The sequence below is a fragment of the Macrobrachium rosenbergii genome, chromosome 56 (assembly GCF_040412425.1).
Source record: "Macrobrachium rosenbergii isolate ZJJX-2024 chromosome 56, ASM4041242v1, whole genome shotgun sequence".
In the NCBI taxonomy this organism is placed as follows: Eukaryota; Metazoa; Arthropoda; class Malacostraca; order Decapoda; family Palaemonidae; genus Macrobrachium; species Macrobrachium rosenbergii.
The window spans coordinates 49,370,126-49,383,261 of NC_089796.1; the positions used below are offsets into that span (position 1 = coordinate 49,370,126).

At 43.8% G+C, this 13,136-nt stretch overlaps 1 protein-coding gene across 1 annotated transcript in view; it reads right to left on the reverse strand.

Annotated features, from left to right (window-relative positions):
* LOC136836474 (dTTP/UTP pyrophosphatase) overlaps positions 1-6,586 on the reverse strand; it is a 181,552-nt gene extending 174,966 nt beyond the window's left edge. Inside the window, exon 1 of the mRNA XM_067100747.1 lies at positions 6,243-6,586. Coding sequence (XP_066956848.1) covers positions 6,243-6,335 — 93 coding nt within the window. The 5' untranslated portion in view covers positions 6,336-6,586. The remainder of the gene's footprint in view (positions 1-6,242) is intronic.
* Between the last annotated feature and the right edge of the window lie 6,550 nt (positions 6,587-13,136).

The window sequence follows — 13,136 nt, forward strand, 5'->3', positions numbered from 1 at the left end:
GAATCGGTTTCCGCCCGAGGGCGGGAAGAGCTAACAAGAGAAACTTGTCTCCCAGAAGAGAGTCAGTCCCTTAGAAGTAACGCAGGACTCCCAAAGGGAATCTCTTCCCTGCTTCTTCTTGTGTTCGAACCGACAGGATCGAGACACCAGGCTGGGAACCCGAATGAGAACTGGCAAGCGCTTGGGGAGCGCTTATGGTGCTGGCAGGAAGAGCTGAGACACCTGGGTGCCTTGGCCCTTTCTCTCGCACTGCTCCCAAACTGGACCGAGGAAATACTCTCCAGACCAGATCAGGATACTCGATATTCCATAGAATCTCGTGCACTCGGAGCAGCTCGCAAACAAGCGCCTGAAGCAGCCCTGTCTCAGAGGCGGAACCTCTAGGACTGGGAATGGGATCACAAACTGAGGTCTGCGCGCCTGCGGCTCCTGAAACACAAAACCTAGGGGTATGTGAATCGGTTTCCTAACCCAAAGGTCGGGAAGAGCCAACGAGAGACCCACTGCCTACCCGGAAGGAGGCAGTCCCTAGACGTCCAAGGGCATCAAGGGGAAGAAGCAGCCTTCCTCTCCTTCAGCCGATGGAGGTCTGTCCGATTCCCAGGACCCCCTTGGACCTGGGGAGAGAAAGGGAAGAGGCTGCAGAAGACAAAATCGAAGATAAGACGGCAGCTACTTCTACAGGGCAACTTCCTTCACCAACACTCTGACATCTACAGGATGGTGGGCACGAAACATGGTAACCTTCCAGGGCAGTCAGGCAGGAACACAACGGAAGCGGCCAAGGACACGACCACCAGAAGCAGCAGGCATGATCAGGACAGCCGATGCAGGAGCTACGGCAGCGGTTCGAAAGGCAGGAGCTACGGCAGCGGTTCGAAAGGCAGGAGCTACTGCAACGGCCAGGAATGTCACTTTCCACAGGGCGACTTCCTTCACCTTCACGTCAACATCTTCTACAGGATGGCGGACATCATAACCTCCGGGGCAATTGCCAGGAACATAACGCAAGCAGCCCCGGGCACAACCACCAGGAGAAGCAGCAGGCACGATCAGGACAGCCGATGCAGGAGCTATGGAAGCGGTTCGGAAGGCAGGAGCTACTGCAACGGCCAGGAACTTCACATGAAAGTCACCAGCAGCGACAGGAACGATCAGGACAGCTGTGGCAGGAGACCAGGAAGAGCCGCCCAGAAACTGTCGTCGAGTTAACAGGAGCGTAACACAGGGAACACCAGGAGCAGATGGACCACAGATATGCCAGAGGCATTGCCACAGCATACATGAAGGCCAGCAATGACAGCGATCAATCCACATCGGCAGGAACAGAGATGAAACGATCCCGACATGGAACTATGTCATCCAGCCAGGTATTGTGGTTGATCCCAAAGCAACACTAAATGAACATCGGGACTCCTTTATGTGAGATATCCCCTGAGATATCCAGCCAACTACTGCTGTGTCTGCGATGCTCACTGTCAACCTGAAAGAAAAAGAAAAGATGATTAGAGAGGGAAACTCCTCTCGCTACGAGGGGAACTGCCCTACGCAGCGAGGGGAGGTGCCCAAGAAGAGGTCGCCCGACCGCCCACCCCGCCTTCGCAGTCTTCGCCCGAGCGAAGAGGATGAAGGAGAGATATCTCTACTGAAGGAGAGATAAGGAAGAACCTACGGGGAGAGAAAAGGATGGAGGGGAGGGCACCAAGGGCGCCATGGAAGCGTAACTTACAGACGACGCCCGCAACCTCCCACCCGCCCCGCAACTCTCTTAGCACAGGCGACGAAAACAACACTCAGCACAAGTAGGAAGGAAGTACTCATGCCCTTTACACAGAGGGCAGGAGCCCAAGAAGGGAAGCGAACTCTTATGTCCCGATCAATGTAGGGGAGAGAAGATATTACATCTCAATCTAATATCTCCGAATGTACAGGGGAACGCCTTCAGTATCTAAATAAAGGGCTACTGGAAGAGAAGCATTACCACTCGGTTACGCTCCTTTAAATTCGCCCTTGGCTGTCAAACCCAAGACACAGCGCAGTGGAATGATAGCTAAGCAAGGTTATCACAAATCGTGGGTTTGTATTAATAAATATCAAGCACATAATATATACACAAAAATACATTAAGATCCCACAGGGCTTAACGTTAAGAGCTTAACGACAGTCAGGTGGAGAGATCCGAAACCATGTCTGCAATGCATGACAGCCGAAAGCAAACTGGAATGTTTACATCCGGGCAGGCGGGTATTCCCACCTACCTGGCGGTAGTTACTGCCTAACCAGTAGTAGTTACTGCCTAACCACCTTGCTCAAGAGTTTAACGGCCATTTCCAGCCTTTGCTGAAAATAATTCCTACTGTGAAGGACCAAAGGTTTGTATATTGTGTCAGAACAAATCGGGAGCAGCTGCTTTCAGTTTCCTAAGAAATCGAAAAGAGCCAGGCACCGAACCAATCTTAGACGCAGACTTCCAAGACTGGCAATGAGGGCGCGGGCTCACGGCCCCCGAAACACCAAACCCCACAAGAAAATGTGAATCGGTTCCCGCCCGAGGGCGGGCCCTGCTTCTTCTGGTGTTTGAACCGATAGGATCGAGAGACCAGACTGGGAACCCAACCGAGCACTGGTAAGCACTCGGGGAGTGCTTGTGGTGCTGGCAGGAAGAGCTGAAACACCTGTGTGCCTCGGCCCTTTCTCTCGCACTGCTCCCAAACTGGGCCTGGGAGAGTATTCTCCTGACCAGATTGGGATACTCGATATTCCATAGAATCTCGAGCACTCGGAGCGGCTCACGAATGAGCGTCCGAAGCAGCCCCCATCTTAAAGGCAGAACCTCTAGGACTGGGAACGGAATCACAAACCGAGGTCTGTGTGCCCACGGCTCCCGAAACACAAAACCTAGGGGTATGCGAACTGGTCTCCTAACCCGAAGGAGGCAGTCCCTAGACGTCCAAGGGCATCAAGGGGTAAAGAAGCAGCCTTCCTCTCCTTCGGCCGACAGGGGTCTGTCCGGATTCTGGGACCCCCTTGGACCTCGGGAGAGGAAGGGAAGAGGCAGCAGAAGGCGAAATTGAAGATAAGTTGCAGAAGACGGCGGCTACTTCCACAGGGCGACTTCCTTCACCTTCACTCCGACATCTTCTACAGGCTGGTGGACATGAAACATCATAACCTCCAAGGCAGTTAGGCAAGAACACAACAGAAGCGGCCCAGGACACCACCACCAGGAGAAGCAGCAGGCATGATTAGGACAGCCCATGCAGAAGCTACAGCAGCGGTTCGGAAGGCAGGAGCTACCGCAACAGCCAAGAATATCGCTTCCACAGGTCAACTTCCTTCACCTTCACTCCGACAACTTCTACAGGATGGTGGACATCGAAACCTCCTGAGCAACTACGCAGGAACACAACAGAAGCAGCCCTGGGCACGACCACCAGGAGAAGTAACAGGCATGATCAGGACAGCCAATGCAGGAGCTACGGAAGCGGTTCAGAAGGCAGGAGCTACAGCAGCGGTCAGGAACGTCGCATGAAAGTCACCAGCAGCGACTGGAACAATCAGGACGGCTGCGGCAGGGGACCAGGAAGAGCCTCCTACAGACTGTCGTCGAGTTAACAGGAGCATAACACAGGGAATGGCAGGAGCAGATGGACCATAGCTATGCTAGAGGCAGTGCCATGGCATACAAGAAGGCCAGCAATGACAACAATCGATCCACATCGGCGGGAACAGTGTCGGAAAGATCCCGATATGGAACTGTCATTCCAACCAGGTACTGTGGTCAGTCCCGAAGCAACAATGAATGAACGTCGGGACTCCATCATGCAACATATCCCGAGATATCCAGCCAACTACTGCTGTGTCTGCGATGCTCACTGTCAACCTGAAAGAAAAAGCAAAGATGATTAGTAGAGGGAGACTCCTCTTGCTATGAGGGGAACTGCCCTACGCAGCAAAACAAGGCCCCTAGAAAAGGTTGCCCAATTGCTCGAGCTCCCCCCGCGGTCTTCACCCGACGAGCAAGCGAAGAGGGCGAAGACTGGGGGAGAGAAGGACAGAGGGGAAGCCACCAAGGGCACCATGGAAGCAGAGCTTACCGACAATGCCCGCAACCTCCCCCTCACTGCAACTCTAAGCGCAGGCGACAAAAACAACACTCAGCACAAGTAGGAAGGAAGTAGTCATGCCCTTGTACACGAAGGGCAGAAGCTCAGGATGGGAAGCAAACTCTTACGTCCCAATCAATGTAGGAGAGCAAAGATATATGTCTCAATCTAATATCTCCGAACGTACAGGGGAACGCCTTCATTATCTAAATAAAGGGCTACTGGAAGAGAAGCCTTACCACTCAGTTACGCTTCTCAAAATACGCTCTTGGCTGTCAAACCCGAAGACACAGCGCAGGGAACAATGGCTTATGCAAGGTTATCACAAATCGTGGGTTTGTATTAATAAATATCAAACACATAATATATACACAAAAATACATTAAGATCCCACAGGGATAATAAGAGCTTAATGACAGTCAGGCGGAGATATCTGAAACCACGTACGCAACGCATGACAGCCGAAAGCAAACTGGAATGTTTACATCCGGGCAGGCTGGTATTCCCGCCTACCTGGCTGTAGTTACTGCCTAACCAGCGGTAGTTACCGAAGGTTTGTATATCGTGTCAGAACAAAGTTAATTTATAAATCCCCAACGCGGAGTTAACACTACATCCTGAGAAAAACTTTGGTAGATGTAAGTAGTAGCTCCGCGGTGGCGATTCCCTTCTAACTTGACTTTTTCTACAGTTTTTTGGTTGCTAATTGTGGATTTACCTTCAATTTTTGTCGCATGACTGTAATTAACCCCTGAAGTCTATCCCACAAGGGGTTTCCATACGAGATCTTCACAAGACAGCACGGGTACATCTGTTTGGAACGGTTCATATCCCGTCCGGCAAGTGCAATAACTTGTTAACGTATGGATACCGGCATCCCCCCAGCCCAGTACTAAACACGGTGAAGGGACATTCCATTTGGCCGACAACAGACAAATGCACCGCAGTATCAGAAGTCCTAAAAGTGTACAAAAAACCAGCTTCCATGGTCAAAAGAAGCACGGAGCTAATACTTAGGTTAAGTCTTAGTATTAGCTCTGTGTTGGTTTTACCTTGGAAATTGGTTTTTTCTACACTTTTATGGCTTCTGATACTGGCGGTGCATTTGTTTGTTGTTGGCCAAATGGAATGTCCCTTCGCTGTGTTTAGTACTGGCCTGTGGGGGAGGGGGGCATACCCATACATTAACAAGTTATTGCACTTGCCAGATGGGATGTGAACCGTTCCAAATAGATGTATATACCCTTGCTCTGTCTCGTGAAGATCGCATATGGAAACCCCTTGTTGGAGGGACTTCAGGGGTTAATTAGAGGTTAATTACATTTGTGCGACAAAAATTGAAGGTAAATCCATAATTAGCAACCAAAAAACTGTAGAAAAAGTCAGAAGGAAATTGCCACCGCAGAGCTACTATTTAGATCTACCTTAACCTGTAATTAACCCCTGAAGTCCCTCCAACAAGGGGTTTCCATACGCGATCTTCACAAGACAGAGAACGGCTGCGTCTGTTTTGAATGATTCACATCCTGTCCGGCAAGTGCAATAACTTGTTAATGTATGGGTACCCAACGCCCCGCCCTGGGCCAGTATTAAGCACAGTGAAGGGACATTCCATTTGGCCAACAAAAAACGATGCACCGCCAGTATCTGAACCCCTAAAAGTGTAGAGAAAAGCAGTTGAAAAGGTAAAAACAGGCGCAGAGCTAATATATAGAATTACCCAGGTTAATGACACTCGAGCGCCAAAAATGAAAGGAAAATTCATAATTGGCAAGCAAAAAACTGTAGAAAAAGTTAAGTTGGAAGGCAGTCGCCGCCGCGGAGCTACTGTATAGTTCTACCCTCTTCGACATCACAGAATGACTTAGGCCTCGACTATGGACTGTCCTATGAGCAAGAGCCCGCGCTGGCATAGGCCTAACGCCACCTGGGTACAGTGCAGAGTGGGGGTCACGACTTAATTGGGGGGAGAGGCCCAGGGGGCAAAGCAACCCCCTGCAACAACAAGTTAGGGCACGGCATCTGAGCTTAGTTTAGGGCAGGTAAAGGTAAATGTGGTTTGGTCCCTACACTTAGCCTAGTAGAAGCCATTTGGCCGTGAGCTCCCGGTTTGGTTGTGCTAATGACGCTTCTTACCAATTTTTCCAGGATTTCTTTTCGTCGAGGAGACGAACTTGCGAGCACAAATTCTTTCTGTGCCAAGATTTTATTGACGTGCTGTAATATCATTTCCACCTCTTATGAAGTTCACTTAAATCTGGCGGACAACGGGACAGCAAAAAATCATAGAAGAGGAACTGGCCACCTTCTCACACTGTCTCTAGTAATAGTAATAGTAGTAGCCGAGATTTGCCTATGAAAAACTCCCTTATTTGTTCTATTCTTCCTTTGTGTGTTTTTTTTAAGTGTATTGTCTCTGTAACACCACAATTCTTTTATAATTTCCTTCTCCCTGGTATTCAGAATCGCAGTTTCAATGACAGCTTCACTTAGTGGTACCGTCGGCGTTTAACCTCTGAAACGGCGCCTTAATAATTAGAGCCGAACCCATGCATATTCTTCCTTTCTAACAGCTAGGTCTAGAGCCATCCTAAATGATTGCAGATAGTCTCTATCCCAGTCATATGTATCATAAAATTGTATCAGAAGGTTTCATTCTCAGCTCCTGCAAGCAACTGATTTTATTTTTTTCTGCAGCCTCCGTTTTCCTGTGAACGTTGAAAGCAATTGAGCTGAGGAAAAATGTCAGCAATTCGTGAATGCCAATAGAGTGTACTGTACAACTCAGGCAAAAGGTGGAGTTTCCACACATGTATTTGAAGAGTTCATTAGATTCCTGTTCTCAGAAAACATATAGTTAGACACTTTATTTCTAACTGTATTGCATGTACTTGCAAAAACATCACACTATTAGTGATCGGCGGCCATTTTGGGCGCCATCTTGGATTTCATACCCTTAAGAATGTTAAGAAAAAATGCCACCCTAATTTTTCTTTCAAACTTATGATACCTTCTTACAAAATCAAGTGAGTTTTTGCTTTTAACAAAACAAAAAAAAAAGACACGAATCCCATTTTTCATGATAAATGTTCCTACACTATAAAGCTTAACATTTAAAAGAAAAGCAGTAAACTGGCTGTAGCCATAGCATTAGTTATGGGATTTATAGCACTATCCGTTTCATTAAAACCCTCTTTTATTGTTCATGGACAGAGGTTGAGAAACTAAGTAGAATGATTTTTATGATATATTTTTCTTCATCTACAACTTGAACTGACTTCTGTTCCTTTCCTCAATCAGCCACAACTAGAAATAAAAAGCTCTCAGCTTATAAAAACAATTAGCACTATTGTAATTTTACAATGATTCATGATATCACACCACTAACATTGTAACAAAAAAAATAATAGACTCACTACGATTTGAGGGAGGTTTAAGGCACAAAAATATACGGGCTTGTAAAGACCCCGCTCAATGGGTTCTCTATGATGAACATCCCGTTTTCTGCGGTGCCTTCACAGCTGACCCGAGGTCGCACGTACACAGTCTTATTATCCCTCTGACTGTGACTTTTGACCATTCCAACATGAGTACAAGGTGGCCTCTACGAAGACTCTCAACGCAGTGCTTTGCCGCAGTTGCGAAGTCTCCATCCGGTGCCATAATTTGTCAGATACGTTTCTTCTACAGGGATCAAGGCTGGTTGATGCTGCGTGTAGACTGGTCACTCCAAGGTTCCGGGTTCTGGGCAAGAGCGTCTTCAACTCTACTATTTGTAACTTCATGCAGCATCTTCACGGGGACCATCAAGTGGTTTCGGTGCTGCCTTTAAGGGAGGTTATCACTACAATCCCACCTCTACCTCCAGTGCTGGAAGATGAACTTTTCCCCATCCCAAATCAATACCTCCTCATCGCTAATTTAGCAGAGTTTGGGGCCATTGTTGTCATGCTCACCACAAAGTGGACTGTGCTTTCTGCACGAACAAAGTGTGTGTCTAAGCCCTCACCTGAAGGTCAGCCTGCCGAGGGCGTGGCTGTCCGTTTGGTGCACAAAACTAGAAATTAGACAGTACTATATCCATAGTGCTGGGGCCAGCACTTCTTTGGGTGGCCAAGCATCTGAAACAATGTTGGTTCACAACGGATGTTGAATTAACAAGTCGAGAGAAAAACCATCCCAAAAACTTTGAGGAATGCTTAGCAAGCTTCTGCGCATTTCCTCATTAAGTAAGGATGGTGTCAGATGGTATGTCCACTGGAAGTATCCAGGTTCCAGTGAGGATGTGTGTTTGTGCGTGTCGTTTTGGGGCGGGGTCCCTAGAAGTGATGGGATGAAATGGGGTAAAGAGATTTATTGCAAGACCAACCTGGAACTTTACCACAGGTCTCAAAAGTTAGAGACCTGTGTGTGTGTAGTGCTCAATGCTTGAATTGATTGGCACACTGTGGTTTGGAGGTAAGGAGCACATCTATTTACCGAGATGTAGATTATTTTCTCTGTTTCTGTAATATATATTTTGTTTTTGAGTAATGTGGGAGGAACTCCCATTTTTTGCATTTTTTCGTATTTTGTTTCCTCCACTTCTGGAATATGTATTTTGTTTTTGAGTAACGTGGGAAGAATTCCCATTGTTTTGCATTTTTTGTATTTTGGGAAACTAAACGAAGATTTTGCTTGTCTTCTTCAGATGTTTTACTGAGTAAGAGGTCAAGAATGTACTCAATTGGGATGAACTAAACTCAGACCTATATTTTTGGACCTGTGCAAATTATAGAATATGACTAGGTTTCAGAATAGTGTTTGGGAAATTGGGATCTAACACTTTTAAACCATTGCTCATTTCTTGCAATCGAGTTTTGTCAAGTTTGTCCAGCATTTTAAAACTGTCCTTGCTATTTAGTCATGTTAAATTTTTGCTAAATAAATTATTTTGGGTAGAGCATGTTTTGCTGTAGTCCTATGAGAGAGAGAGAGAGAGAGAGAGAGAGAGAGAGAGAGAGAGAGAGAGAGAGAGAGAGAGAGATGTAGGGTGAGTGCCAGGGTAGAACCAGCAGTCCTGCCCGCCCAGTCATCAGCAGGGCTACCATTAGTGGGAAGATGACCCAACTTGTTGTAACAGGTAAGCACAGATGTTACGTCATTTCTGGTAACATATATATATATATATATATATATATATATATATATATATATATATATATATATATATATATATATATATATATATAAGGTGTTATTATAATATATAAAACCATTCTACAAGTGTAATATGTATCTCTATGAAAATTTTGATGTTTTGTTTGCAGATTCGTCGTTTGTTGTGAGATGAGATTTTAAAATGTCTTTCTGACAGATGAATTGTGTATCATGTGATCTTAAAATGTCTTGATATGTTTTTCCCATTTGTTTAATATATTGTGCAGTATATTAAAATGTATATTGGGTGTTATGATCTCGAATTCTTAGCATGCTGTAGAGAGAGGGAGATATTTTTGAACCATTATCGCTTACCCGCTTCCTGTATTTACACAAGTGTTTGGAGAAAGGCAAGGGCCTCTTTGGTTATCGTTGACAAGTTGACAGCTATCGGCAAATTCCTTGTTATATGTTTATTATGTGTGCCTATTCTGAATTTATTATCTTGGCCTATGTCTATTATATGTTTCCATAATCTTGAGTAGAAAATATGAGGAACAGAGGTAGATGAAGTTGACATGCTGACAGCGAGCCAGTTTTGGTCGCAAATCACTTCTTTCTGTTTGCTCAGGTGGTTTGAGTGAGCGGATGGTGTCAGTCATTGATAAGAGCTTCTGGCATATTTCCTTCTGAGCCTTAGAATTCCCTGTATGTATACCATAGATTGTATACCTGTATGTATAATGTATGTACACTTTATGTATCATGTATTCTGGGAGGGCTTAAAGATAAAAGTGCAGTACTGAACCAGAAACAGTCAGTCAGGAAAAGGGGTTCCTGGGATTATTTTGCTAAGAGTGAGTGTACTCTCTTTAAAAGTGAATACTTGTGTTGATCTCTATTATCAATGTTTTAGTTGTTCAGATTTATGTCTACAACTTGAGTGAGCTCTAATGTGTCTTGCTGCTAATTATATATCATTGAGTATATCATTGTGACTTGGCAGTGTTGTCTTTGAGAAAAAATTAGGAAGACGTGAGTTTAGCCCTTTTTCTTAAAAGTGAAGGTAATCTTTTGAAAGACTGATATAATCTTTAAACATATTTTTGTCTTAGTGAAATTGCTGTTGGTATATTTCTGTTTTTGCATATTTCATTCTTATATATCTTATAAAATTACTCTAATTTTATAATTAGTGTTTTCCAAAGTTTTGTGCTGGTGATTACTTAGCATTTTGTTAGTGCATACTTATTATTGAGATTTCAGTGAGTACCTGTGTTGACTTCCATTTATTGATGTTTTAGTGAACACTTGTGTTGAGTTTAGTTAAACAGGTATATGTTTAAAACTTGAGTGAAAGTTAATGGTTTGAATCTTACTTAACCAAATTGCTTTCTTGATAAATTAAAGTTTTGTGAATTAAACTTGATTAAGAAATACTTAAATCTTACACTGTTGTCAGATAACAGTAAATCTTTTTGAGATTGTGAACTCTGCATATAACTTTTGAACTTTGAAATAAATTTGTCTGTTTAAAGTTTTAAAAGCACAGCATTTCATTTTGACCACTAGTAATTAGAGAAATTAATGAATGTGTACAAGGTAAGTGATATATCTGTTTGTTCACCTAAGACTTATCTAGGTGAAATAGAACCAGGGAAACCGTTATAGTGTTTGTTGAAGTGATGACCATTTTCCACTAGTCTGTTTATAGCTTGTTAGTAGTTACCTCACCCATAAATTGATAAAGTTAGATTCATTTTCTCAAGTGATGAGTAAGTTTTATGGGATCACTGTACCTGTAGAGTATTCAGTCTTAATATTTTTGTTATGAGGTTTCAAGTATCTGGTCGAAGTGAGGTAACTTTTGGTCTTAATATTTGTGTAATAACCAGGTGCTTGATCACTTCATGACAAAATAATTGTTGGCCAGACCCGGGAAAATTGAATGGTATTAAATGAGATTAAACGGGATTGATAGGACTGAACCCAGGATCGAACCATGATAAAATATTTGATGGCCAGATCTGTGAGAATTAAACAAATTATTTGGTGCCCATTGTCTGGGAAGGACTAAACAGAATACCACTCTGGTTTATGGTTTATACTGGTGGTGTTAGGAATATATTTTTGGTAGGAGAGTAACCATATAATTGTTTTGAAGTGTATTGTAAACCCTTTTGCTGAGTAAACTAGAGAAAATGCCTCTGTTTGAAGTTCAGGAATTTTTAAGCGCTCCAACCATCAGAAAGTTATCGAATCTCACCTGACTAAGGCACAGTGGACTCTCTTAGCAGTGACATGTGGGGGTAATGTTACTTTGATATGATTGAGGCACAAGTCAAGTGTGTCGCAATCCAGGCATTAATAAGCTCTGGTAAAGTAGATGGAGAGAAAGGGAGGCATATGAATCGTTGAATGCAGCTGAGGTAGAATTTACAAAAAAGCTAAGGCAAGAGAATGAGAATGGTGATGTACAGGCAGAACTTAGACGTTTAGAATCAGAAGAATTTTGGGGTAGATTGAAGGTGCTAGAATCAGAAGAAAACTTGCTTAGGCTGCAGATACAGGCTGATAAAGAAAAAGAAGAAAGAGATAAAGCAAGGAGGCAAGAAGAAGAAGAGAGAAAAGGCAAAAGAAGAAAGAGAAAGAGTAAGGAGGCGAGAAGAAGAAGAAAGAGAAAGAGTAAGGAGGCGAGAAGAAGAAAGAGAAAAAACAAAACATGAAAGGGAGTTGGAGTTAATCAGAGCTCGATCCATACTACCTGTAAACCCATATAACTATATCCAAGGTAATGCAGACCCTGTCTTTGATGTAGTAAGAATACAAAAATTAATTCCAAAATTTACAGAAGAAGCTCCAGATGAACTTTTTTATCACTTTGAAAAAGTTGCTTCAGGTATGGGATGGCCAGAGGATAAATGGTCAGTCTTGTTACAGAGTGTTCTCATTGGTAAAGGAAGAAGTGCCTATTTAGCCTTATCAGCTGACCAGTGTAAAGAGTACAAGGTACTCAAACACAATGTGCTACAAGTTTACCAGATGCCCCTGAATATTACAATGAAAGATTCAGATCTTTGAAGAAGGATGACAAGATGACTTTTTTGGATTATGCCTACAAAGTAAGGAGATGTTTTAGACGATGGCTGGAGGCTGCTAAAGTTAAGTCTATGGACGAACTTGAAGAATTATTGGTCTTAGAGCAATATCTAAGAGGAATTCCTGAACATATAAGAGCTTATTTGAGAGAGAGAGAGAGGTGGAGAAACTTGATAAAGCTGCTACTCTAAGCGAGGATTATAACATCATATCCAGCAAAAAGAATTATAATGTTAAGTACCAGAACCAACAATTTACAGGTTATAGGTACCAGTCGAGTTTTAAGAACAGTGCTGTGAGAAACCCCTCTAATAGCTATGCCTGTAAGGTGTCAAAGAAACGAGCAGGTAAAAGTTACTGCTACTTCATTACAGATCCAGGCAGTTTATATAGCGGCCGACTGACGCCGGCCCGCGAGAGACAATGGAATTGACTGTGACCTGAGGTCGAAACAATAAACAATAATATGCAGTGAACGAGTACAAATTACAATACAAAACATACAGAACTACAATATGGATACAGTCTTGATGCCTGTGAATGAAGAAACATGTGATACACAATGTGTGACATTTGTATAAATACGCATAAAGTAAAAATGATTAAAAATGCGTGACCTGGCACGTTTTAGGCGTGACTAATTGAGCTTGAAGAAAATGGGAAGTCACCAAAGAAAACATGCTCAGCGGAGACTTAATTAATGGCGCCACCAAAACACTACCCTGGCGCCGATGTGGTGACTTTACAAATACTCCCCAAGACGAGGGGACGCGTCTGACTAATCCCTGTATC